Source organism: Sebastes fasciatus, chromosome 7 (genome assembly GCF_043250625.1).
Source record: "Sebastes fasciatus isolate fSebFas1 chromosome 7, fSebFas1.pri, whole genome shotgun sequence".
Lineage (NCBI taxonomy): Eukaryota > Metazoa > Chordata > Actinopteri > Perciformes > Sebastidae > Sebastes > Sebastes fasciatus.
Genome location: NC_133801.1, coordinates 31,287,041 through 31,314,109, shown reverse-complemented (window position 1 = coordinate 31,314,109; position 27,069 = coordinate 31,287,041). Strand labels below are relative to the sequence as shown.

General features: G+C 42.1%; 1 protein-coding gene across 1 annotated transcript in view; it reads right to left on the bottom strand.

The window, feature by feature from the left end:
• The window catches only part of stard13b (StAR related lipid transfer domain containing 13b), an 87,361-nt gene extending 60,292 nt beyond the window's left edge, over window positions 1–27,069 (bottom strand). Inside the window, exons 1-5 of the mRNA XM_074640298.1 lie at window positions 26,866–27,069; window positions 24,331–25,408; window positions 12,302–12,445; window positions 11,019–11,165; window positions 1,489–1,522 (exon numbers count right to left, since the gene is read on the bottom strand). Coding sequence (XP_074496399.1) covers window positions 1,489–1,522; window positions 11,019–11,165; window positions 12,302–12,445; window positions 24,331–25,287 — 1,282 coding nt within the window. The 5' untranslated portion in view covers window positions 25,288–25,408; window positions 26,866–27,069. The remainder of the gene's footprint in view (window positions 1–1,488; window positions 1,523–11,018; window positions 11,166–12,301; window positions 12,446–24,330; window positions 25,409–26,865) is intronic.

The following is a 27,069-nucleotide window of genomic DNA, read 5'->3' as shown; positions in this document are numbered from 1 at the left end:
GGTCTCCTTAGCCTAGCTGTAAAATGCAAACAGGGAATATCGCACCTAATGTGTCTGACTCTCTGCCAGCTTTGTCCTCTCTACAACATTCATCATTCTCCACGTTACTTTATTATTAGATTCCAGTTGAACCATATGTTGTTTTCATTAACTTGATGACTAAATAAAGTTGACAGCGACACTGTCTCTGGTCTGGTTTATTTCAGCCTCCTAAAACAGAAAGCACGCAGCTTGCTATGGAAATCATAGGGTGGAAAAATAGAATGATAAATGTGTGTTGAGGAGAATCTCATCGCTGTGTTGACAAACTTGTTGATGTTATTCACGGTGGTCTCACACTCGGGTTTCCAAAAGTTACAGTTAGGAGCGACCAGCGATCGGTCACAGCGCATATCTCATACACACCAGCAGACCACACATTAGTTAACTGCTGCATAAAAGTGACATGGAATTTTTTCCAGACCATAACGTCCACTTGTGCGTTGCCGTCGTGCACAACAGAGGTCATGTGAGAGTGCAACCTGAGCCTAAAATGGCATCTACCCAAATCCCGCAGCTGCCCCCCAAGGGCCACATCACACGGGCCAAATATTTCCCCTCAGCAAAACATAAAACAATGATCTGGCACGCTGCCTAATTTTAACTGCATCCCGCCAAGTGACCAACACATAGAAGGCCTTTAAAATAAGAGACATTCTCGAGACACGGGCTGCATGGGAGGGAGGGAGCAGACACCTGTGGCTGTCAGTCTGATTAACATTGTCTGACGCCTGAGCAATGCCACCGTGCAGGGCCGGGACACAGTGCAGGAGCAACTCGCGGGGAGATTTTCATGATGTGCCGGACAGCAGCAGCGCAGCACTGTTTCAGCTGCAGTACAGAGCTGACTGAGATTGAACAGACTCCCTAAAAGATCAAGCTTTGAAACTGATTCAGACATAAAGTTCTGTCAAGAATACAAAGAATTCTCAGACTCAGCATGTGTAAAAGGAAGTTTCACGAGGCAACGGTGTCTAAACTCTACATTTCAGCATAGAGGTTCCTTTTCTTGCTACATTTAATTTAATATAATTGCCCAGTCAATAAAAACGATGTAATATACAGTGAGATTTAGGACTCTTCCAGCTACATTTTTGTTAAAATGAACAGAAATGGGAACCGAAATACACCCTGAAATCAGTGTAAAGACTGCATTGACTGGTAGGGGAGAGCGGGGTCGGTACCACATTCACTCATCGTTTTTCCTCTACCTTCTAAACCTGGGTCACTGGGTGCTATCCCAGCATGCAATGAGCAGAGAGGAAGAGTTTGGCAGTGTATCACAGGGCTGTGACAAACAGAAAGACACACATCGGAGACCCTCCACTCTACCTAAATTTAGAATCAGAGATCAAAACTGGCTCGTTCTTATGTGAAGTGATAGTGTTAACTTCTGATGTCAGCACATTGCATCAAAACGCTGCTGGAAAAACAGAAATAATGTCTTACCTGCCCGTGCTGCGTTGGTCATCTTATTGAACATCTACAAGACAAAAGAAAATAACAAACTATCAGTAACTGCGGCACAGGAAGTTCATTTTGAGAGGAAAGCAACGACAATGAAATTGAGATTTTGGCTTTAACTACTTGAACGTAGCTCCACTCTGAAAGCTTGAGAAAAGCATGTCATACTATTTGGCTGTGAAAACCATTAGAGGCACACACCCAGTTCCCTGAATTCAGGGATAGAGGATGTCTCCCTGCATTCTTCAGTAGTGCAATCACTGCCGTAATGTCAAAGTCAATAAAGAGAAATCCGTAGCAGAAATGGTGGCATGATTTAGCACTTGTTAACTCAGAGGCACCAGCCTGCTATCCCAAATGATCTGTTGTTACCAGGAGGTTTAACCCCTCATCATTCCGCCCTCTTTAATTAATTTGAGATGCAGCTCAGCACTGTGTGTCAAGTTGTTCTAATCATTATTAAAAATATGAATAAATGAATTAATCAATTAAAATGAATTATCAAAGTGTATAAGAGCGTAGAACATGATGATATAAGTTTGTGATGGTCATTCCCATGCTCTATTATTTTTGGATTTGGTGCTCAAATTTAACCATTTCTTACCTCTCAAGAATTGATAAAAATGATCAATAATCCCTCCAAAATACCACATTAAGACACAAAGACCTTGAGGACACTGTAGAAAAAGCCATGCTGTGATTTGGGATCAAAAACTTCTGACATTTGGAGCTTTCTGCAAGAATTGCATTTTTCGTCGATTGGATGGCGAGCACTTCTGTTCTGGAACCTGCTCAGAAAGACCCTTATTATCAATATACCTAAGAAAGTCATCAATCCTCTGAATGTCTTAGGTCTCTAGTCTGTGTTTGTAAAGTTTCATGAGGCTGTGATTATCCTAGAGGTCACCACAGGTCATTTTATACAGTGAGGTCAAGTTTCAAAAAATTGTCTCACTACAATGAAATGGCTACTATGGGGACTAACATCACCACACATTAATTGGCCTCATTGGATCCACAAGAGTCTCAGCTTTACAGTGATACCTAATTTATGTAATTCAAGACCAGTATGCAGAAATATTCCAATACACCATTTTAGTATAAGCGAAAATTACACATTTATACTGCATGCAAAACAAATGCTTTGTTTTTGATCCAAACTGTATGGGATTATCATAAAGTGGGCATGTCTGTAAAGGGGAGACTCATGGGTACCCATAGAACCCATTTTCATTCACATATCTTGAGGTCAAAGGTCAAAGGACTCGCCACAATTTAGTATAACTTAATTTACTACAACTATAACTTTAGTAGCGTTATTTAGCGTTCTTCCCGACAAAGCTAGTATGACGTGGTTGGTACCAATGGATTCTTTAGGCTATCTAGTTTCATATGATACCAGGATGTGAAAACTTGAAAACTTGGCCCGCAACAACCTCTGAAAGACAGAATAGCGGCCGGGCCCACCGGCAGGCCATCGAATTGTTAAGGGGTTAAACGGTTAGCTAAAGATTAAAGGACATTTTATTGAGGCATGTACTGTTTCCCTTGAATACTGTTACATTGTTTGTATTGGAAAAGTGGTATTGTAAGGAAATGGATGATATATATTACTACAAAGGAAAAAGACCAAAAAAAATAGGATTCTCACTTAAAACAATGGGTGATAGAGGTTCTTGATTTTAATTGTTAATTCTGCAGGTATAAAATGCCTGCCAGAGGCCAGAGCTCTGAAAGTATCTTCCTGATCTGGACCAGTGTCTCGCCCAACTCTCTTCATTTCCCCTCTGTGCCCCACTGCTCTGATTTACGCTCTTGTTTGCTTGCCCTGTTTCCACATCTCTCCCCTGGTAGAGACAAAAAAAAAGCTGTGAAAACTCCCAGCCCGCCCGTTTGCAACACTGCAACCCTCCATCATGACAGTCAGTTGGCAATCAGCCCACACGGTGCCGATTCAAACTTCCATCAACATATCTGCAAAGGTTTTTATTGGCTGGTTGGACTCAACACAATAAGTTAGTCGTGTACTGCATGTTTCATGAGGGCCACGGCCCCCGTGGCGTTGTCATGGCAGCAGAAACGCTTGCGGTGTAAAGAAGCACTTGGCTGGATGAGCGACCTATATGGCTGCCACTTTGCTGTGACAACAAAGAAGACCTGATTGGCTGTATAAACAGGACAGGTGGTTTTGTTTGTGCACTATCTGTCTTTGTTACACGGTCTTTCACACTTTTAGGCCAAACGGCCAATGAGGCCGGAGGTCAGCGGGCACCTGGGAGTCCAATTTATGATTTATTCAGATGAAGAGGAAGATTTAAAGCGTAGAGAGAGTCACAGCCAAGAAATTTCTGGCGGGTTACATTAAACCACCAGGGGTGTCCATGTGGCTCCAGGGTTAGCAGGCTCAACTACTCGGTTATGTGAGGGCACAAAATCCCAACTCTCTGACTCCTACTTAAAGGACCAGTGTGTAACAATTAGGGGGATCTACTGGCAGAAATTGTATATTATCAATAAGTATGATTTCTTTAGTGTATAACTGCCTGAAAATAAGAGTCGTTGTGTTTTTGTCACCTTAGAATGAACCGTTTATATCGACATAGAGAGCGGGTCCTCTCCATGGATGTATAAAGAGAACTGGACACAGCGTTGGAGGCGGGCTCCCGTTCATTCCTATGACAGTTGCTCAGTGGCGCATGAAGCAAAAAAAGCTTGACTTTCGAGTATAAAATTATACGGATCATCCGTCAATCTTCCGCATCCATTGGGCCCAAAGAGCAAGCTCACTAGTTACCTTTAACTCCGCCTCCCAGCCCTCGCCCCATTTTCTCTGGCTCATTCACATGAACGGAGGAAGGGAAATAACTCTGGATTTGGCAGTTATTAGTTTTTTAGCAACTTTTAGGACCTGATGATTTAAATAATGTCTATTCAAGTGTTCATACAGGGAAGTTGATTTACCTAATTTCACCATTTGGCCACTATGTAAAATTTGCTTCAAATCCCAGCGCTCTTCCTGGTGGTTTGGTCCACCATGTTTCTACGGTAGCCCAGAACTGACAAACCAAAAAATGTGTTAACTTTTCCTGCTTGGGCCGGAAGTCGATAACGTCCCTCGCCCCGGAGTTAACCCCCGTCATTCCACTCAGCTGTTGGGAAACAAGACACGGGAAACCTCTGTTGGTCTTGAGGAGCTGCAGCATTTATTTCTGCACAAACTGCAAAATCAGCCAATTAGACTGTTGTCAGGCTACTAAATAGGCGTTATCAGTCACAATAAGCCCCATAGACATGGGTAAATAGGGGCCTACTAAACCCACCCAGTGGGTTTTATCATTTATTCACATGGTAGATCACCAAAAGAAGGTATACATCTAGCGATATCCATAAGGAATGGATGTTGGGGACGATGGATGGGACACAAAACACAGGGTTTTCACCCAGAGGACCGGAGTTTGTATCCTGTGTGAAACCAGAACTGTGTAATTTTTTTTCCCCCTAAAAGTTGTAGTTTTGTTGCCTAAACCTTTGTTTGTGTTCAAAACGTGACATTTCATTCAGTTTTACAACATGTTAGAACGTTTTGCTTTTAAGCTTCTCTTTCAGTTTTACAACGTAGTAGGCGTAGTAGGCACCTAATGACCCACATCTATGGTGCTTATAGTCACTAATAAAGCCTATTTAATGGCCTGATAACAGTCGAATCGTGTGGCAAAATCCACCGTATATTCACTTGATATTCTCAAAGCTAAACTAACTCCGTCTTCTGCTCTTGTTCTCTCACACACATTTGCCACCACTCGCTCTCTTGCTTCACCACTCACTTCCCACGTACACACATACTGTCTGTGCTCCAAATGACCCACACTACTCTAACATCAACTGGCTCTAGATAGGGTCATTCGCGTGTTTCGCATCCGCCGCTGTAGTTCCCCTACACACTTGGCACACGGGAGAGGTTTCAATTGGTTGCGATCTGCAACCTCACCTCTAGATGTCACTAAATCCTACATACTGGTCCTTCAACAGAGAAACAAGAAAAACAGGAAACAGGTCATGAACGTGTGCTCTTATAGATGTATTTTTACCTCTGTTTAAATATGGAAGAGGTGAGTGAGGCCTCTGCAGCCACTGATGTATCCCTCATTATTGACTGAGAGATTTGGCACAGTCTGGCAGAATTTCAACACATACCTAAACACTTCTGCAACAGAGTTCAAAGGCTGGGTTTAATGTACAGAAACACAGAGGGCCATCATCGCTGTGCTTTCAAGATCTACATGCGTCTTTGAAGAGAGGGGGAATGCAACGGACCTGATAAGTTAGTCTCCGAGGACCAGCTTTAGACCCAGTTTCAGAAATAAACTAAGCACTCCAAAAAAGCAGATGCCGGGCCCCAGTGGAGATGTGCCCATTTGACAGGGCTTCAAAGACTTGAACACATCACTCTCTCTTTTTCAGCAGCCAAGAGAAAGTATTTCATCCTGGCATATCTGGAGCGCTGACCCACTTTAAACACGTCGGCGTAGTTCAGTCCGGTCGCAGTCAGATGGTGGACACATGTCAAAGGTTGCAGGTCAGGAAAAGTGACATCCTCTGCGCAGGAGGAGCAGCAGGAGTCCCTTTCACGGCGGCTGTCTTTGCTTTCACCAACAAGGATGTTTACATGGAGTGACAGGTCCGTGTTGCTGAATGATAGCTGCTGTCCCAGCACAAATGACACCCCGCCTGAGAGTCAACAGGGCAGTTACAGGACCGGTCAGTCCGAATGACAGAACAGCGTGTCCTCTGTTATGCCTGTCTCTGTCAACACCAATTAAAAGTAGGAATCCTCAACCCAAATACGTCTCCTTCCACCGATACTAGAACACAGAGAAGAGCTGGCCTCAACCAGACCCTGTGCAGAGCAGCAAAGTCAAGATAACTACTACACACATCTATACAATTAGGGCTGCTACTAACAACTGTTTCATTATTGATAAATGTCTTGATTAGTTTATCAATTAACTGACTAATAAGCCCTGTGACAGTCTGGCGACCTGTCCAGGGTGTGCCCTGCCTTCGCCAAATGTCAGCTGGGATAGGCTCCACCCCCCTCCCATAATTGAAGAGCTGCAACTCATCATAATTACAAATATTGGCTTATTTCAGCCCATTCTCATTCCCAGGGCATCAAATACCGATACCATCAATACAATCAAATATCGTCACAGCCGTGGGTGTTCAATACTGCTGCAAAAAGGGGGTAGGAGACGCACTGAGTTTTTCATTCACTACAATGTAAACCTATCCGCGGTGACTGTAAAAGCACAGGGAAAGTGCTGTAGTGACGTTGTTTAAAGAGTGAAAGAGACACACAAGGCGGGCGGGAGATGGTGGATGAGTCCAAGAAACACAAGGCTTTCATCCATGGATGTATTAAGAGAGCTGGATACAGCGTTGGAGTCCTCTTGGTCACATGACTTGGTCACGGGGTCGCAACGTCACGCCGTCGTCACGGCTTGCGCTCCAGCCTAGGTCTGGGTCTCACTCACATGAACGGAGGAAGGGAAATAACTCTGGATTCAGCTATTTAAATAAGGGCTATTAGAGTGTTCCTACTGGGGAGTTTATTTACCTATAAAAAAATTATCCGCTGAGTTACAGACGTCTCTTTCCCAATGAAAGTCTATGGAAAAAAGTATTTTTCGGCCCAATGGCATCACGTGATGAACACGGAAGTTGCAGTACCGCCATTTGGCTACTACGAAAGTTGGGATCAACGACCGGCGGTCTTCCTCTGGGCTTGCTTTCACCAGGAGACCGCTGTTCTTGTCCCGTGCGTTACATTTTAATTTCACTTTAAAATCAGCTGTTCGTTCGTGTCCCGTGTTCACAACGTCAAGTCACATTTGCACTGTAAAAACGTAGACATTTTAAGCCCAACCATGTTGTTTTTTCCTATACCTAACTAAGTGGCTTTGTTACCTAATCCTAAACAAGTGTTTTTGTTTAATTCACAACATTAAGCACGTGATTACTGCAACGGAAAAAGTGACGGCGTGGGGTTTGACAAAGTGCCAGTTTGTGACGAGTTGGGATGAGAATGTGTTGCTTATTTATTGTTGCGCTTTGAAGCATTCCTGATATAAACAAGCTTTTACAGCATCAGATAACTTTGACTGAGCTGTTGTTGAACTTGCCAAATGTCAATCTGTGTATTCAACGACTGGGAGTGATATCAGACTCAGAGGAGTCAGAAAAATAGCTGTCATTGTGCACTACAGAATAGTCAGCAGCTTTAGCAGGTTAATGGTTAAAAACTTAAAAATTCCTTATTTTGCCCTTTTCTATTGAAATCACGACAATGGCTGTTAGGACGGCTGTTGACAAAGGTGCATACCATCTTATTATAGTCATTGTGTAAGAAATGATATGTAGATTAAACAAAAAAATAATGATATATCCCGCTCCAACAAGACAAAATCTTAGTCAACACCCAACACATTCCTGCTAAGATTAGCTCTGCCTGCATGATGTGCAGCAGATTGAGGGAGATATGAGGTGCATTCCACTTTTTAGAGATCATACAGAGGCGGGGGGGAGTCAAAGGTTGTCGGGCAGGTGCCAAAAACTTTTACCAGATACTTCCATAAAACATCGCTCAGTACAGCCATGACCGCCTGTTCAAACACGGTGTAATGGCTCACACATTCGGCCCGTTTATTCTTAGACTCCGAGGCTGTGATTCAATCTGTATCGCATTCTCGCTCCCTGCTGTCAGAAGTTTCATACGGACTCCAGAGCTCTTATGTAAGAGTCAGAGGGGACAGAGCAGAAAAGATCTCTCTGCATGGGCTGCTGACATGTCGTCTCATCTGTCTTTGGACACGGCAGGGTCAAACCAGTGCACAAACTTAAAGGACTCGTTTGATATTTTGGGGAATATATTTATTTGCGTGCTGGTAGGGGGATTTTGTTACCGCTGGACAGAGTCAGGTTAGCTGTTACCCTCTGTTTCCAGTCTTTATGCTAAGCTAAGCTAACCCGCTGCTGGCTATAGCCTTATATTTACTGTACAGACATGAGTGGTGCCAATCTTCTCATAGAACTATTTTCCAGAAAGCGAATAAGCGTATTTCCCAAAATGTCAAACTATTCCTTTAAACTGGAACTATTCTTAAGGTGGTAAGATCCTATTTTCCTGTCCTAATTTTAGCCTTCAGAGCACCCAGTTTTTCCTTCAAGTAAATGGTCAGTTCTTAGACATTGCTTTGCCCTACTAACCCGGAGTTGCACAAAAATCAAAATTTTACAAGATAAGCTTACAAGATAATTTATAATGAAAATTAGGGCTGTCAAATTTAACGCGTTAACACAAATTTGTTTTAATGCCACAAATTTCTTTAACGCATTAACGCAACTTGCAATTTTTAGGTTGTAGCGGGCTCGGTTTTAAAGCTGGCATGAATATACTGGCATCATATGCAACTAGAAAACCTAAGGAATCCATTGATACCAACCAGCTGGTCGCAAAGGAGGCTACATAGCGCTCCAAACTTACGCTAAATTTTGGGGAGGAAAAACTGGCATGGCCATTTTCAAAGGGGTCCGTTGACCTCTGACCTCAAGATATGTGAATGAAAATGGGTTCTATGGGTATCCACGAGTCTCCCCTTTACAGACATGCCCACTTTATGATAATCACATGCAGTTTGGGGCAAGTCATAGTCAAGTCAGCACACTGACACACTGACAGCTGTTGTTGCCTGTTGGGCTGCAGTTCACCATGTTATGATTTGAGCATATTTTTTTATCTTAAATGCAGTACCTGTGAGGGTTTCTGGACAATATTTGTCATTGTTTTGTGTTGTTAATTGATTTCCAGTAATAAAATACACACATTTGCATAAAAGCACATTTGCTCACTCCCATGTTGATAAGAGTATTAAATGCTTGACAAATGTCCCTTTAAGGTACATTTTGAACAGATAAAAAATGTGTGATTAATTTGCGATTAATCGTGATTAAATATTCGAATCAATTAACAGCCCTTATGAAAATGCATCATTCATATAATCATCAAACATCCTAAAACATGTGGCCACTGAATAACATGTGATCTCATTATACTCAAGGTTACACTGCAGCCTAAATATACTTGTCTCTAACATACGTGAACATTCCCAGCTGTCCTCGAGCCAAAATTTGACCCATGCTGCTGTCGTTTTCAAGAGGTAGTTATGGGTTCCATAAAAGAAAGACAGGTGGCAACACATCTGAGAACTAAACATAATTTCATTTGAAGTACCCGGTGCTCACAGACAAAATAACCTTCTTTAAACTCAACTCTGTCTCACCCCAAGAGCCATCAGTGTGATTCTGTAGTCTACAAAATATACTGGATGTGGTATCACAAATATTACAAAAAATGATATCACTAAATGAAATGGTAAAGTGGAAGAGAATCTGAGCTGACGGCTCCAGTTTTCTCTTCTAAGCAGGTTGTTTGCCATCACACTGCAGCAGAGCCATCAAGGAGCCACAAAGCCCAAGCTGAAAGGCTTTGAGTTAAAACCCGCCCTGCATTCTGCAAATCTCTCAGTTGTCTGTTTCTCTTAGGGCCGGTGAATAGTGACATTTATATACTTTGTCCGGCCGAAGTGAGTCCTGCTTGTTTAAGAATGCCTAAGCTGACCTTATTCCCAACGTAAACCTCAAATATTTACAGATGTAGAGGGAAGAGCAGCTGTACAGATGGGGGGATGTCAGAGTTTCAGCTGACTGCTGATGGATTTCTCTTAAGCAATTTGTGATTTCTTTTCTTCTTCTGTCATCACAGCGATCACGATATAGGGGTCAAACGTGCGATTGTGAAAAGTAGCTTTGAGTGGGATTTTATTCATGAAGGAAACTGATAAGAAAGCTTATGAAAATATTTTGTAAGAGGAGAAATCATTCTTCTTTCATCGATGCCATCATTTCGTTTCTTTACCCTCAGCTTTAAAAAAAAAAATTACAACATAACTCAACAAAACAGGTGTATAAACACCTAGAACATCTAGATTGGATCTAGAGGACAATATAGCATCTTTTCAGGAACATAAACCGTACGGCTATAACAAGACTGTTCAGCAAACAAAGACTACAAGGTTACACTGAATTTCATTTGATTAGTTTTCAGATAAAATAATCCAGGGATGAACATTTTAGATACGTGAAATGCTAATTTAAATTTAAATTTCGGTATGGACGTACATGAACTTTGAATTAGCTGGGAGAAATACTTTTTGCAGCGCAGGAAGTAAACAGGTCATGGCAGTCACCCAAAAAATGCTAAAGTCAGATTTGAGTTGAAGAAAGAAAACATGTGCAACCAGTTGTGGAGTTAGACTCGAAGGAATTTAGCAGCCTTAAAGATGAGAACTGGACAAAAGAACTGTACTGAACTACACTCCACCTGTACTGTAACTTCTCATTGACTCACAGAGAGTGTGGGACGCCTGCAGGAAACTGTTATTCTCAGAGAAACTTACCGTCTTCTTGGTCGTCGCTCTTGTTCCCATCGAGGTGCTGCGAGGAGCAGAAGACTTGTCCTGGCTCGGACATTCCCCTCTGTCCGGTCTTTGGAGAACTCGCTCGTTCAGGGCTTGGTGCAACGTGGACTTCGAAACAGCACCGCACTGCAACAACATCACAACAACAGTCAGGACTGGGGTCTGTCTCGGTCTGGACAAACCGACTGGGACAGGACGGTCTCAACGGTGGCCAGGGGAAAAGAAAACAAGAGGCCGAGGTCAACTGCTGGGGAAGTGCAAATCTCCACTCTGGATTCAGCCCGACGCAGAGGCGCACAAAAGAGCCTGTATGTGCGGCTCTTCTTTTGAGAGGACAGAGATTATGACCTTGTCAAATGTCCCAGTAAAGATGTCTTGTCTTGCCCAGTCGCCTGTCATTAGTTAAAGCAAGTAATAGTGAATGCCTGGGATGGTTATGCAGATGCCTGGGAGGCATGTGAGCCTCTCTCAACCATTCCTAATGGACCAAATCATACAAACTCCCTTCAATACAATAGCTCCTCTGTGCGGTACATACATACGGACCCCGAAAGAGTACTTTTGTTCCCAAATGCTAACTCCATAGTGGGATATTTCATGAAACATGCCACCATGAGAAGAGCCCTTTTTTTAGGGACGGACTAGCTCGTTCCCAGTCGCAACCTCGACTGCACAATAGCCATCTGTTCTGGCGCATCATTGTGACCCGGCTAAAGCACTGTACGCTGCAGTATCACATCTAAGAGCTGCAGACCTACATCATAAAACAGATTCAAGTCAAAGAGGACACTATAAGATGGCCTCGACAAAGCCCCACAGTGTTGCAGACGGACTATATGTCCCAAGTCACAGACACAGTTACGACTCACAAGGACCGACATACTGAGTCTCCTTTCACATACTGGCTTTATGGGTTAGTGCTGCTTGATTTGAGAGAGCTTGTTTGAATCTAAAGCTAAATGTGGAAAAAAATTTTAAAACATAAAATCCCGATGAACACCTGTTGCTCACAGGTCCGAATAATCTGTCTGGATTTTCTCTCCACAGAGCAAAGTGAATTGATTAAGTGAAGTTTACAAGCATGACCAAGTATGCAGCGTACGATTCGCAGGAATGTGTACAGTACCAACCGTGACAGTGCACATACCATTAGGTACTGCAGTCTGCTTTATAACACAGTTCATGTCAAAGTATAAGGGACAAATCTATAATCGTGTTAACTTGAGGGACAGCAGTCATGACAGAAGGCTGTGCGAACTCACCTGTTTCTTGCGGGTGGTGCAGGGCGTGTCGGAGGGGGAGGAGTTAGCACTCAGAGCCTCCTCGATGTCTAGATTAAGCTGGTCCAGTTTCCTCATCAGCTGGCTCATTGACTCCGACCAGGGAGACTTGACCTGCGGAGACTCCTGTGGGGAATCAGAAAAGCGCTGATTTCAGTATAGACAAGATGCTGCTACTAGAGTCGTGGGTCAAAGATCGAGCCAATAGGCCCTTTTCACAGCAGCCATCTTGACATGTCATTGCAGGGTAAACACAAGTGTAATTAATGACATTAATGATGGCCCTGATCCATTTAGGTGGGTCTGGGCCCTGGTATTGCGCATGCTGGCTCACTGGAATGGCTGTGGCACTAACTAGAACGGGACCATAATTCATTTTATCAATTACACCCGTGTTTACCCTGCTATACCATGTCTAAATGGCTGTGGTGAAAGGGCCTATAGCAGCATGTTGATGCACTTTATGGGTCTTGTTTTATCCCAATTTTGTGGGTTTGTTTGCAAAATTGTTGTGTTTGCGCACAATTACTTTGAGTTGTTTATGTATTGGCCTTTTAAAACAACTTTTCCGATTTTATTTTAACCACATTTTTAAAGGTTTTTCCGGTAACACTTCATTTTACAGGTCCGCAAATTTCATGGTAATTAGGTGATAATTGGCAAGTAACCTGTTTGAAATTTCTTTTGGATTTACTGTCTACACAAATGTAACCTGGTAGCTAATGAAATGATTCAGGGACTTTTTAAAGAAATTTCAAAGAAGTTATTTGCTAATAAATTAAATGTATTATTATATTATCAAATAAATTACCAACTATTGGGAAATAGCGGAATATAATTATTAAATAATGTTTATAATTTAAGTAATTTTCAATACATTTAATTCCAAAGAAATTTCAAATAGGTTACTTGCTGGCTCACTGGAATGGCTGTGGCAGCCATTCCAGTGAGCCAGCATGCACAATACCCGGGCCATAATTAATGTCATTAATTACACCTGTGTTCACCCTGCTATGACAAACACGAATGGCCCTCTCTAGAGCCAGTTGTTGTAAGAGTAAAGTGCTTAGAGTGTGTGTATACGTGGGAAGTGAGTGGTGAAGCAAGAGAGCAGGAGCGCGGCCAAGCAGGAAAAGTTAACAGAGTTTTGTTTGTTTGTTCTGGGCTACTGTAGAAACATGCAACATGGCGGAGTTCGTGTTGAGGACCTGCTCCCTGTATAGATATAAATGGCTCATTCTAAACTAAAACACAATTCTCATTTTCAGGTGATTATACACTAAGGAAAACATACCTATTAATATTATATTCCATTTGTGCCAATAGATCCCCCTAAATGTTACATACTGGTCCTTTAATCACATAAACTACACATTATTCACACTGTGGGCTACACACACTCATAGTACTACACACGGGAGTTTTCAGGCTTTAATTTGAGGTTAATGTCAAGTTGAAGCTGATGACACTTCATCGAAATTACTTGGTTTCGTAATTATACGCTTCAGCCAAACTTCATCAAAATCAGAAATTAATGTCTTAATCTGACTTGCAAACCTGCAGTAAAAATGATTGAAATCAGGGGTAATATCAGGTTCATTAGCTAGTCCATGTAATTGCCTGTCATCCTCTCCTCCAGACTTATTTAACACATGAGAGCTTTCTGGGTAAGGTGAGAGCATCTGTCCATTTACCACACGGCCCTAAACTCAAAAAGAGTTACAGGCAAACCCCAAAAAAAGTATCTTGTAAATTGCAGACGCTACATCGGTGGACTTCACTGCTGCCACACATGGAAATGTGATCTCCTCTGCTGTGTCTCGGGGTGAAAGTGTAAAGGAGGAGGGCTCCAGACATGTGTGCCACACGGAGCATGATGGAATTCCCTGCACCGGCTTTCACTGCTCCCCAGACGCACCGTGTATATAAATGCAGACAGGAGCAGTGTCTGAGGATCATAAATCAGCAGGACACACCTCAGTCACCAAAGCATAAATTAACATTGTTAATCCTGCAGAGGGTCACATGCTGCGTGCTGCTCTGCTGCAGCATCACTGTGGACCGATTTCAAGAATCCCAGTGAAGTGAAATCCCAGAACCATTAAGGAGTGCATTTTGTAGAGAATTCCTCTTGCGGATCGTCCAAAGTATTTGACACAGCATAATGAATTTCCTAGGAAGCCCCTCCTGGATAATGGTTGCTGCAGGAAGTCTGTTAGGGTTGTATGCCAGTAATGAGGGCCAATAGGAGGAGGCTTGTTTGGATCAAGGAAGATTCATCCTCAGTTCATCCAAGAAGTTAAAGAATGGTAACACTTTAGTTTAAGTTCCCCAATTCAGCATGTATAAGCAGTATATAAACATTTAATAACACATGATGTAGTTGGATGCAGCTATAGGGATACTTTTGTATATACTTTGTGTTTATTAATGCACAGTAATAGTCAACAATTATAACTTCCCATATTAAGACATTTTATTTTATTACAACTGTGTTTTTTTTATTGTCATTCATTATCTATTTATAGACTCTCTATATATACAGACTATGGTTTATACACCAGCCAGCAGTTATGGTTGCTCACAAGAGGAGTTATAATTGTTGACAAATATATTAATTGGTGATGGAAGACTTTGACCAATCACAGGTCATTTCAGGGAGCGAGCGTTCCTATTGGGCTGTTTCATGTACTACTGTCCCGATATAGCGACTGTTTTATAAAAATAACGTCTTTTAATCATATTTGCTCCAATCTCGCCTACTTCAGCTTTAATTAAAAAACAGAATTTCAACAGACACGGACAGTTAAAATTCCTTTCCTGGAATTAAAACTAATTACTGTGACTGAGCGCTGATTACTGCCGGTCACAAGTCATTATTCCATTTATAACACCAAGCCTCTCAATGCACAATCATTTCATTGAAGGGACTCGTCAATAAATGTTCTGATGGGAAACCCCCTCAGTGTCTCGGACAGGGCGTGGCTCCCATCAGAAGGGCTTTGATACACACAAGTATAAGACTTGTTTTAGTATTTTTCATTGATTCACTGTGGGTCGACTAAAAATAGAAGTGGAGTCCAAATGAGGACGGGCCAACCGTGTGACCTATTTTGAGAATGTTTGTAATTACTTTGGAATCCATAGACTGTTTACTTCCTGTAACTGTTTAAAAGAAATCCCATTCAGTTTAAGAAATTGTGAGTTTGGTACATACGTCCCTGCAGTCTGCAAATACTTCATAATTTGGCATATGTCAGTAATATGCCTTTGTGAACATGAAAATCATTCTCCATAAAGTAGCACATCTAAATTATATAATTCAAATGAAGGCACTGACAAACTTATATCATGCTGAATTCTCCCTAAATTTTGAGGAATTAAGGGACCAGACACCAGACGGTCCATTTACCCTGCTGACCACCCAGTGTCAGCTGACTGAACCGGCACTGGGAGAAAATGCCTTTTTCCACTCAATCCCTCAGGAATGACCTAAATCGGGCCAATCCCCTGCTGACCTCTGAGGCCTGAGGGGTCACCTGGGGTCACCGAGAGGAAAAAATAAAGCTCCCCTTCTCTGCTATGTCTGCCTCAGCGTGGTGCTGACTGGAGAATAGAAAAGGTTTGACATGGGATCAGTATGTTTAGACAACTCAATCCTCTGTGTCTACTCAACAAATAAAAAGCCTTCACATACTTTTAATACTTGATCAATAACAAATTGTGAACATCCACTCCACTCTCACTCTACAGCTACCCCCTGTAAGAAGTGAGACAAGAATAATGGAGATGAACTCCATGTAAGCCTCATAATAAGATACTAGTTCAAAGAAATTAACTCAGATTCCCGGAAAATCCTCCTACACACTTTTGCAGTTTCTGTTTCTCAAATATTCTCCAGGGAGTATCAGAGTATCATCGCAGATTGAAGACAAGATACTCACTTGTTCCTATTTTTAGAATCAGAGACATGAAGTTGTCAGCATTGTGGACATCTGTGTGATTTGAAGACTTCTTTCTATATTGTAATTTGATACATTTCACAAAAAGACATATGATGCTATGTGATGAACAATGTTTAACTTGACTTGAAATGATGGTGATAAGGTAGGTCATATGGTTATGACATTAATAATTTATAAATTGACCTGTGACCAGGAACATATAACGTGGCTGGTCCCTCTTTATCATCCTGAGATCAATCTAGCCAGATATTTTATACTTTATACTTTATACTTTATACTTTATTGTCAGACAGGTCTGAAATTTGTTTTGCATAACAGCAGCTCCGTTTGCAACATCACAGAAAGGACAAAGACAATAAACAAGGATACAAACATTTAAACATTACAATCACAGAAGACAATACTCAGGGCCCTTTAACGCACATTTGATCTGGGATTAGGCTCCATATTTAGTTTAAGGATTGACTGATGCAAAAAAGAGTGCTTCAGTCTAACCTTATTAAATCGTGGAACCCTGTATCTCCGATTCGATGGTAACAGTTGATATTCACTGTTCAAAACATGATTGGGGTTAGAGACGATGTTGTTAGCCAGCCTTAAGATGTTATTATGATAGGCTGATTCATAGAGTTTCTCAAGGGGTTGACCTACTATCTTTGAGCAGATTTTCATTTGTTGGAGCAGTTTTGACTTTAAAGTAGTTGACAAATTCTTGTACCATGTAGTATAACAATACTGCAGGACACTCATAATCACAGAAGTAAAAAACAATAGAAGAATTTGTTTACTCGCCCCAAAAGACCTGAGGTGGCGGAGAAAGTAAATTCTTTGTTTTGTCTTTTTACAGACAAATTCAATGTGGTCTTTCCAAGATAACAGATGATCAATCATTACTCCCAAATATTTATATGAAAATACCTGCAGGATTTTTTCGTTATGAATAACAATAGGAACTTTATGAGAATCAGATGGTGAACCAAATACAATTTCTTCCGTTTTCTTTGTGTTAATCTGAAGAGCATTACTGTCACTCCACTCGACCATTTTGTTCACGCCATGTTGGTGCAGCTCAGGGTTGTCCGAGTGACTTAACAGGGATATTATAGCCGTATCATCAGAATACTTTAGGATGTATTGATTTGGTGTATTTGTACGACAGTCATCGGTGTAAAAGGTGAAAAGCATAGCTGAACTCACGCAACCCTGAGGGGCCCCGACGTTGGTCGTGATGGCAGTGGATAGGGTTTTATTTACTTTTACAATTTGAACTCTGTTAGTGAGAAAGGAGGCATACCAGTGTATCAAATAGGGATTCAGTTCCCGCTGGACCATTTTTGACACCAAGATGTCTGTCTGTATTGTATTGAAGGCTGATGAAAAGTCTAGAAAAAGAGCTCTTGCATAGGTTTTTGGTTTGTCTAAATGTTTTGTAATAATATGAACCAGAGTGGCAACAGCGTCTTCTGTACCACAACCCTGCTTATATGCAAATTGATATGTATCAAGTTTGTCTTTTGTTGTACTGACAAGATATTGGAGCAGAATTCTTTCTAGAGATTTCATAATCACTGAGGTAAGGGCTATTGGTCTAAAATCCTTGTGTTCTTTAGGACATGGTATTTTGGGTAAAGGTTTTATGTGCGCAGTTTTCCATGACAGAGGTACAGTGTGCGTGTCTACAGAAGCCTGAAAGACTGGTTGCCACACTGGTGCCAGCTCGGTTGCAAAGTTCTTCAGAAGGAAAGCGCTGCATTCATCCGGTCCAGCAGCTTTCTTGGAATTTGTACACCGAAAACTTTTCCTAACATCTTCGACAGTGATGACAATTCTGTCTGAGGTAGTTGGTATAATAGTTTTTGTCAAATTTGTTTGTAAAACTTTGGTACTTTTCAACCTTATGTTCCCATGTTTTTGGGTCCATGTTTTTAGGTCACTTTTTGAAACTAGTCCAGTATTGAGCAAGAATATTGTACATAGCATTCGCTAAACAGGCTGCAATGTAATCGCTCGGGGCAATTACGCACCGTCAACGTACGTCCACTAAAAGTGCTTGTTTTTGCCACTGACAGGCTCAGATTGTTATTATAAGTATCTGACAAAGTTATGGAAAGGAGCCTACAGAGAAAAAAAACAAAAAACTTTTCCTTTACCTTTTGTTTTCTGTTTGTTATTGTGTCATGTGACTTGTTGCTGGAAGACAACGGTGGAAACGTGAGTGAGATATGGAGAGAGGAGTGCCGGTGTTGTCAGAGTTTTGTTGTATTGGAGTACAGAAAGCGTAGCTTATGTTATCTAAATGCAGGGGCAGAGCCAGACGTTGAAGACATTCGGGGCTTAGCCAAAACCTAGGGGGGGTCCCGAGGCCCCCTCCCCCAGGGAGATTTTTTCCCCATTTACGGCAGCTATATGCACTATTTTTCAAGCCATTTTATAATAGAATGCCTAAAAATCTGTACGTCATTTTGGGATAACATTATCAAGGAATGGTCAAGGAAAAATAAAAAACAGCATTACTAATCTTGAAACCTATTTTTTGTTATACAATTTGTCTATTTCCCCAGTAATAGAACTTTTGCTCCATTCATTTCTTTTTTTTTAATTATTGTTTTTTTGGGGGGCTTTTTTTTTAAGCATTTATTGATAGGACAGTGGATAGAGTCTTGGAAAGGGGGAGAGAGAGAGAGATGACATGCGGAAAGGTCCACAGGCCGGATTCGAACCCGGGTGCACCGCAGCTAGGCCTGAGCCTTGGCCATACATGGGCGCCCGCTCTACCGACAGAGCTAACCAGGCGCCCTGGTGGATGTGGATGCGAAGCAAGATTTCAGAACAAGACTTCTCCAAGCGAACAGACAGACCAGATCAAGAAAAAGGCAAAGAAAAAATGTTTTGTTTCTCTGTAGGGTCCTTTCCATAATGTCATCAGACACAATCTGAGCCTGTCAGTGGCAAAAACAAGCACTTTCATTGGACGTACATTGGCGGTGCAGAATTGCCCCAGCCAATGGACTAATTTCAAAAAATGTTGTTGCCATTAGTCACTTATACATAAAAACATGGGAAAAAAGAGTCCAGTTTGAAAAATACCAAAGTCACCCTTTAAGCACCAAATTAAAAGGAACAAAAAGCGTATGCACATTACATTTTGTTTTTTCACGTGAGTTCTGAACTAATCCTCATGCCTGCACCTCAGTGGGTGTACATTCCTCCAACTAAAAACAAGAAGAGACTGACAAAACTGTTTGAAAGTGTCGGGATAGTCTACGGATGATTGGAGATCTGGAATTAAGCTGTTATGATGGAAAGCACCAATCCTGCTGAAATGTCCATGAACATGTGTGTGAAAAGGCGATTTTAACACTTCAGATCAAGAGCAAAAAGCTGGACTTCAGTATATGTGTGAAAAAAACTTGATATTTTAAGCCAAATGACTGAAAATGTATTTTGGATGAGAAAAGGAAATGAAAGAATCTGAAGATCTTGCGAGCTGGACTCCTAATTAACCCCTGGAGTCAGACAAACACAAATGCGAGAAACAGATGCCCCATTCTGGCACATGCTCAAGCCAAATCTGGAACGCATTCACACTGTCTCTTTTCAGTGACATCCCCGCAAGGTGCTGTTGAGGAATGTGGGCACTTCTGCTTAGAATGAGACAAATTCCAGAGAGGGCTTGACGCTCAAGTGAGACACTACCCTTGATTCATCTCTCCGTGCCTTTCCCCTCGATCCGGGCCCCGGCAATTGTGTGAAGTCCTCACACCATGGCAACTGAGCTGGTATGAGTCAATCCCCTAGATAAATGCATTAATGTTATCTTCTGGGGACAACAAAATGTGAGCTGACTATAACTTTATCAGCGCAAATTGGCCACATTGTGAACCCCAACACAGCAGCTTTGACATGGAAATGAGGAGTTAAGTGTGTGAGCTCTGGGCTCGGTGCCTAGTCCGCGCCACCCACAGAGAGTGCCAGAGATCACCATGGAGGTATCCAAATGTAGCAGCCGGTCATGCGAAAGGGCAATGGCTACCTGGCTACTCGGAGGAATAAATTACACTCTTAATATCCTGCGATGCAAAACACCAACTGAACACAGCCACAGCCGTGTCCGTAGAACGGGAGGGATAGGTGAAGAAATGTGGATTTCTAGGGGCATTTAGTCACAGTGGAGCTAAATGATGCAGGCAGGGGGGAGTCATGAGATGACACACGGTGGAAACACTATGCATACAGTGCCCTCATATGGTTCATGTTAACTACTGCATCTGTTGGGAGCTATTCCACCAACTCTCCCTCACTGCAATATTTTCACAAAATTTAAACACAGCAGTTGTATGTTTACAACGTATCAGCAACTAAAACATCTAGTTAAATCATTATTGGGGCGTTCTGCAGTCAGTGAATTTGCTTATTTTTGATCAGAATTGCAGACTTTCTGTCTATATTAGGTTATATCATGCCCATACTTGAGGGGTATGAGGGGAGTATGAAGGGGTAACCTCATACTTTGGACTTGTTCCATTAACAATAAAAACATATGCATGCATAAATGATGAATAAAGTTGACGAAAAAGTTTTACAAACAGTGTGGGGTTGTTATTAGGATGCAATAAATGGGGTTATTTTTTATGAAAATATGTCTCCCATTCAACATGAATATTGGTATTTTGCTCTAATTTAGCTTTTGTCTCTTTCTAAGCATTTGTTTCTTCCTTTTTGACCTAATTAAAAGGAACAGTTTGTAACATTTCAGGGTATCTATTAGCAGAAATGGATAATATTCATAACTATGTTTTCATTAGTGTACAATCACCTGAAACTAAGAATTGTGTTTTTGTTAGCTTAGAATGAGCCCTTCATATCTTTATAGGGAGCGGGTCCTCTTCACAGAGTCCGCCATGTTGCTCCGCCATGTTTCCACAATAGCACAGAAGGGAAAAGCCTGCGTTTGAAGGCCACCGTAGTTCTCCGACACGCTTGTCAATCTGCAGTAACCTGAGCTGCAGAGTGAAAATCTGTGTTACCGCCACCCGCCATCTGACTTCCGTTGCTCCTAAAGTAGTGTTATTAAGGATAGCCAGCCTGTTCTCATTCCCAGCACGTCAAATACGGACGCTTTGTCACGGCCGTTGGTGTTCGATGCCGCCGCAAAAGGTAGCCTTTTGCAGCAGTAGGATACGCACCGGGCTTTCCATTAACTACAATGTAAACCCATCCGTGGCAACAGTGAACGCTCAGAGAAAGTGCACCGGGAGTCTGGTGACGAAGTTTGAAGAGCGAAAGAGACGCACCAGGCGGGCCGGAGGGGAGGTAGATTGGTCCGAGAACACAAGGCTTTCATTCAGGAGACCGCTGTTCATGTCCCGTGCGTTATGTTTCACTTTCACTTTACAATCAGCTGTTCTTTCGTGTCCCATGTTCACAACGTCAAGTCAGATTTTCACTGTAAAAACGTAGTCATTTTAAGCCCAACCATGTTGTTTTTTCCTAATCCTAACTATAGTGGTTTTGTTGCCTAAAGTGTTTTTGTTTAATTCACAACATTAAGCGTGTGTGTACCGCGACCAAAAAGTGGCGCCGAGGGGTCTGACAAGGCGTCAGTATGTGACGAGGTGGGATGAGTTGGTGTTGAGATGGACTCTGAGCGAGGCGAACAGCGTTACCACGGTTTTGCAGCCGGCGGCTCACATTACCGCGGTCTTGGAAAGGGAGGAGTGAGCATAGGGGTAGTCAGTTGGTTACAATCTGCAACCACACCACTAGATGCCGCCAAATCATACAAACTGTACCTTTAAGTGTCATGGTTATTTCAGTTCTGTTACGGTCTTAATTTACGCAATAATTGGCCTACTTATAATCCATCTATAGCATCTATGTTTGTGTATATAAAGTGATATGTAGTTGAGAAAAATAGCTTATTTTCATTCCTATTTTCCTCCCAGTTGCATGAAATTGAAGACCGTCCTGTAGCGGTGCGCACATCGCAGTCCACCGTATGATAACAGAGCTTGCGGTGTGAGGGCATGAGAAGCATTGACCTGCTTTGATAATATTAACAACAGGCTCCCTGGATTCCCTGCATTCTTCCACTCTTCTGCAAAACAACTCATTCAGAGAGCAGACACTGTCATTGTGCACATAAAGCCGGCATTACGTCATCATCTTACCCGACCAACAGACAGAGAAGCTAATCTCCACCAGCCTTGTTTACATGTGCGCTATTATCCGCAGACTGCTTACAAAAGGATGACAGTTATGTGTCATTGGATATGTTCCCTCCAGCTGTAACGGAAAACATATCTAACGGATGTGAACAGATTTATGAATGTTCATATGAGGCTTTAAAAGGGCAATAAAAATTACAGTTACAGGATAGTTACAACCAAGGTCAGACTAGAGGTTGTGTGAAATGTGCCTTGACTTGTTAAGGATAAAGAGTTATTCAGTAATGGAAGGCTAAGTTCAGTGCTAATACGGCGCGCTATGGGCTCTGTCAAAACACCGCTGCCTGCTGAGGGAGTGGAGAGAAAGCAGAAGCTGTTTGCATTCCTTCTGGATCTGAGTTTCTCCTCTGGATCGGAGTACAAATGTGAAGACTCCTACGCACTCATACCTACTATGCATCATCTCACAGTGTAATGATGTCAGTCAGCTGCTGGGAGCCGGCAAATATGGACTCTCACACTGTGGTCTTTTACTTGAATAATGCCACTGCAAGTCCACTTTCTTTCAGATATATGTTTTCTAGATTTCAGGGTTTTAAATTTAGTGCATTTGATTGATTAATTTTCTACTTGAGTTTGGGGTATTTCGGGGTAATTCATTACTGTCTAAATTTTATTATTATTTTATTTCCCCTTAAAAAGCTCATGTGGATTTATTACATGTGAAACACAATTAGCATATTTAGCTGTGATAAATTTGCAAATATAAATAAACAAATATATAAATATAAGGGTTTCCGGACATTTTCCATGGTTTTGAGCTATTCCATGTGTGAAACGCAAGACATCCCATGTGAAAATAGAAATTTCACAGGTGTCTTTTGTGACAAAATAATTGATCACATATAAATTGACATACAAGCACGTGTGGTATTTGGACATTTCCCATGTACATATTTGTACAGGCCAAGGGTACCTAAATCTAGCTCTGAATAAATGATTTGCCTTATGTAACACACTATAAGATGCCCCATATTTAATATTGCAGCATAATTTATTGATATATTTGTACTGTACTATTTTGTACATATTTATTATGTAGTGTGTATGTATATAGTTTTTTTTCTGTTGATTAATAAGCGCTGACCTTGTCAAATAAATAAGTAAATATAAATACGTTTTGACATTAGTTAATATATGGTATATTTTTGGCATCACTGTGCAAAACTTCCATAATAACCTTTCAGCATATTGAAATTTAAGTGTTCTTAGAGATAACTAGACTTCTGCACCTCCTCTTGGCTCTGTTTTCAGGCTTTAAAAAATCTAGCCCGTGACGGGAGACTTTGACCAATGACAGGTCATTTCAGAGAGAGCGTTCCTATTGGCTGTGCTCCGGTCATGTGACCGGAACTTGGCGTTCCTTCAACAGATTTCACAATGTTGGCCGCGTCACAAACTTTCTCATTTTACAGCTAAAAACTGTGCTCTACAAGATGATTCTGAAAACATTTGAGATATAGGCATTAACGTAACAGAATATTGATTCATATTTGATCTGCGCTGCCTAGTTTGACCGTTTGGTCGAAGTTCGCGAGTGATTGACACCCGACTCTCATAGACGGCAGATGGACAGCAGACCTCAGATCAGCTCTTACTGCTTGTTTTCCTTCGGCCTGGGAAATCTTGCAGATGCCGTTAGGAGCACCGGAGGACACAGAGGAACATGATTTTTTTCATGTACTACTGTCATGATATAGCAACTGTTTTATAAAAACAACTTTTTTTAAATCATATTTGCTTCAATCTCGCCTACTTCAGCTGTAACACTACAATGCAAGGGCAACACTGAATAATAATAGTGGATGCTTTTAAATACCTCCTTACTGCTGGTTTCCTCCTCTGCTTCATAACCACAGTTTCTGGCCGTGTGGTTGATTTCCGCTCGGCCACTCACAGCTCCTCTCCTCTTCTGTTTGTCTTTGCCTGAGCTCCTTTGTCTGTGATTGACAAGATACTCTCTGCTCTGAGGCAGCTCTGGGAACACATCGTCATCGTCACCATCATCACCATCACCATCATCGTGATCATCATTATCATCATCCTCCTCCAGTGAAGACTCTCCATCGTCAGAACTCTCGTTGACAAAAGCGTGGCCGTCGGCTCCGGAGGGACAGGTGTAGTGTGAGAAGGTGATGGAGCTTGGTTTGTACTTCACGATGCGAGGGAGATCCAGGAGTCTCCCAACGGAATGAGGAACAGTCGCAGGGACAGTGAAGGTAGGAGTGGAGTCCAGGTTTACGTTGAGGCACGGGACCTCTGGAGGCATAAAGACATGGCCATTTGAGATAGGCTCTAACCTCTTGAAGTCTGTTTTTACACAGTTCAAGTCTACTGTCTGACCAGCATGATTCTGAACCAGCTGATCTGACTGGCCTTCTGCAACAGGAACGGGCATCGAACAGCAGTCGTCATCTGACCTGGGACATGTGGACACAATACCTGCGTCATGAGCTGAGGCCAGTGGACTTGAGTCCAAGGGTGTTTCACTGGGAGTGACTGACTGGTCAGGCTCCTGCAAGCACACAGCATCTGCAAATTTAATGTTGTTATGACTGATACAAATAAAACTCTTCTTCCGATCGTCTTCATCTGGCACCAACAGGAAGCTTTGGGCTTCAGGGAGACCATCATCCCCTCTGTGGTCTGTTGAGCCGTTAGCTGAGACAGCAGAGCTTTCCGCGGTCCACTCCTGTGTTGAGAAGGTAATTTTTTGTAATCCTGAAGGTGTCCAAGACTGATGTCCCTCCAAATTCACTGCAGGTGGAATCTCCATTATTGGTTTATTCTACAGTTTTTCATAATTCAAAACATAAATCCACAGGTACTTGTGCTTGATGTATCGGATGGCCATTCTTTTAATCCAAGATGCTCAGTCAAACCACGCAGCAGATGACCTGAAATAAACAGAAAGCAAAACACGTGAATGCCATGCAACACATCTGACAAGCGCAGAGAGATGAAGATTATTTCCGAAGACAATACAAGCACCACAAGATGGACTATACATACTTCTTAGATTGTTTCCGCACGTCTGTGTCCTGTAATTATCAAAGTCTCAGTATACTTCAACATCCAGCTCTGAACAGCTCTGACTACGAGCCCATCCAGTGAAAAAGTTGTGCTGTGAAATTCAACATCTGGCTCAGGCTGGGCTGTTCAAGTCTGAATCTGTTTCACACACGATCGCGGTGACATCACTGCACAGAGGAATCCGACTGCTCTTCCCCAGTCGGTGATTTACTACGCGCTACACCATTCATCAGGGCAGAAGATGTCCCCGGTCGACTGTGGTTAACATCCCTCTCACCCCTTCATTAAGCCCTTCTTTAAAACACACCTTGGACAGGTCCGAGACATCCAAAGTGCACACGGAAAAAGCAAACAATTGCATTATTGTGCTGCTACAGATGATTATCACAAAGACTTTCCTCAGAGGACATTTTCAGACGGGATAACAGTGCAACTGAACCAAGAAACCTCCAAAATAAACATAACCTGCACAAGACCTGCCGAGTCCAAACAGCGTGTTTTTTCCCCTCATGTCTGACACTTGATTGTACAGATGGAAGCCCAGATGTTATTCTAGAAGACAGTTATTTCGGTGTATTTTCTTGAAACGCACAACACAGCTACAGAAAGTTAGTCGAGTTACGTAAATGTACACACGTGTCTCAGCTGTTGCTGTGAGAATGCTGCAGTTGGCAGCGGCTTTTCCATGGCCTTGAGACATTTGACACACACAAACATGCATAAACGCAAACACGGTCTTTTGCTTTTAGGGCACAAGCAGATAAAGCAATCTCAGACAGAAGGACAAAATCTAACTCTGAAGGTACTTTTTTTTGTATAAATGTGGCAGGATGATGGAAAACTAGAAAAATCCTGCATGAATAGAGTATAAATAATAATAAGTAAATAAATGAAATGGTACATAGTGTCTCCTGTAAAACCTGTCCCTACACGGTGAATGTGAAGTGAGTGAACAAGAGATTAGGGTTCCTTCCAAGAAACCCCTTTTTTAAAGAAAACACCATGCAAAGAGGGGTCTCATTATTCTCAAATGAATGCGGAGCAGATTTAAATGGAGGGAAGAAGTCACAGAGTGAAAATGAACTGGGACTGTTGACTGGCAAAGCCAAGACCACAACTTATTTAGAAGAGCGAAGGGGGGGAAAAAGCATCCAGCGTTGGAGAATTTTCAACAGAAAAGGTCCCGAACAAGTCTTCTCACGCAGAAACAACCTATAGTATAACTTTCTCAGCTCGGCCAAGGAGGATTAGATGCCTTTTGTTTCTCCATCATAAGCAGATGTCAGTCAGATTCACAGGTAAATAGAAAAAAAGGACTCACCTGCTGGATGGAAAAAGCTGTCTGTGTTGCCCAAACAGTGTCACAGAGAGCATGGCAAAACAGTGGCAGTGAGGCATGTTCCTGTAAGAGCAGAGAGGGTTGGACAGTTAGCCCCTTGCAGAGCCACACTCACTTATGTCCCCATAGGCCTATCCTCTCATCACAACCACCACCCCCTCCTCTTGTGCTTCCCTGGGGGGGCTG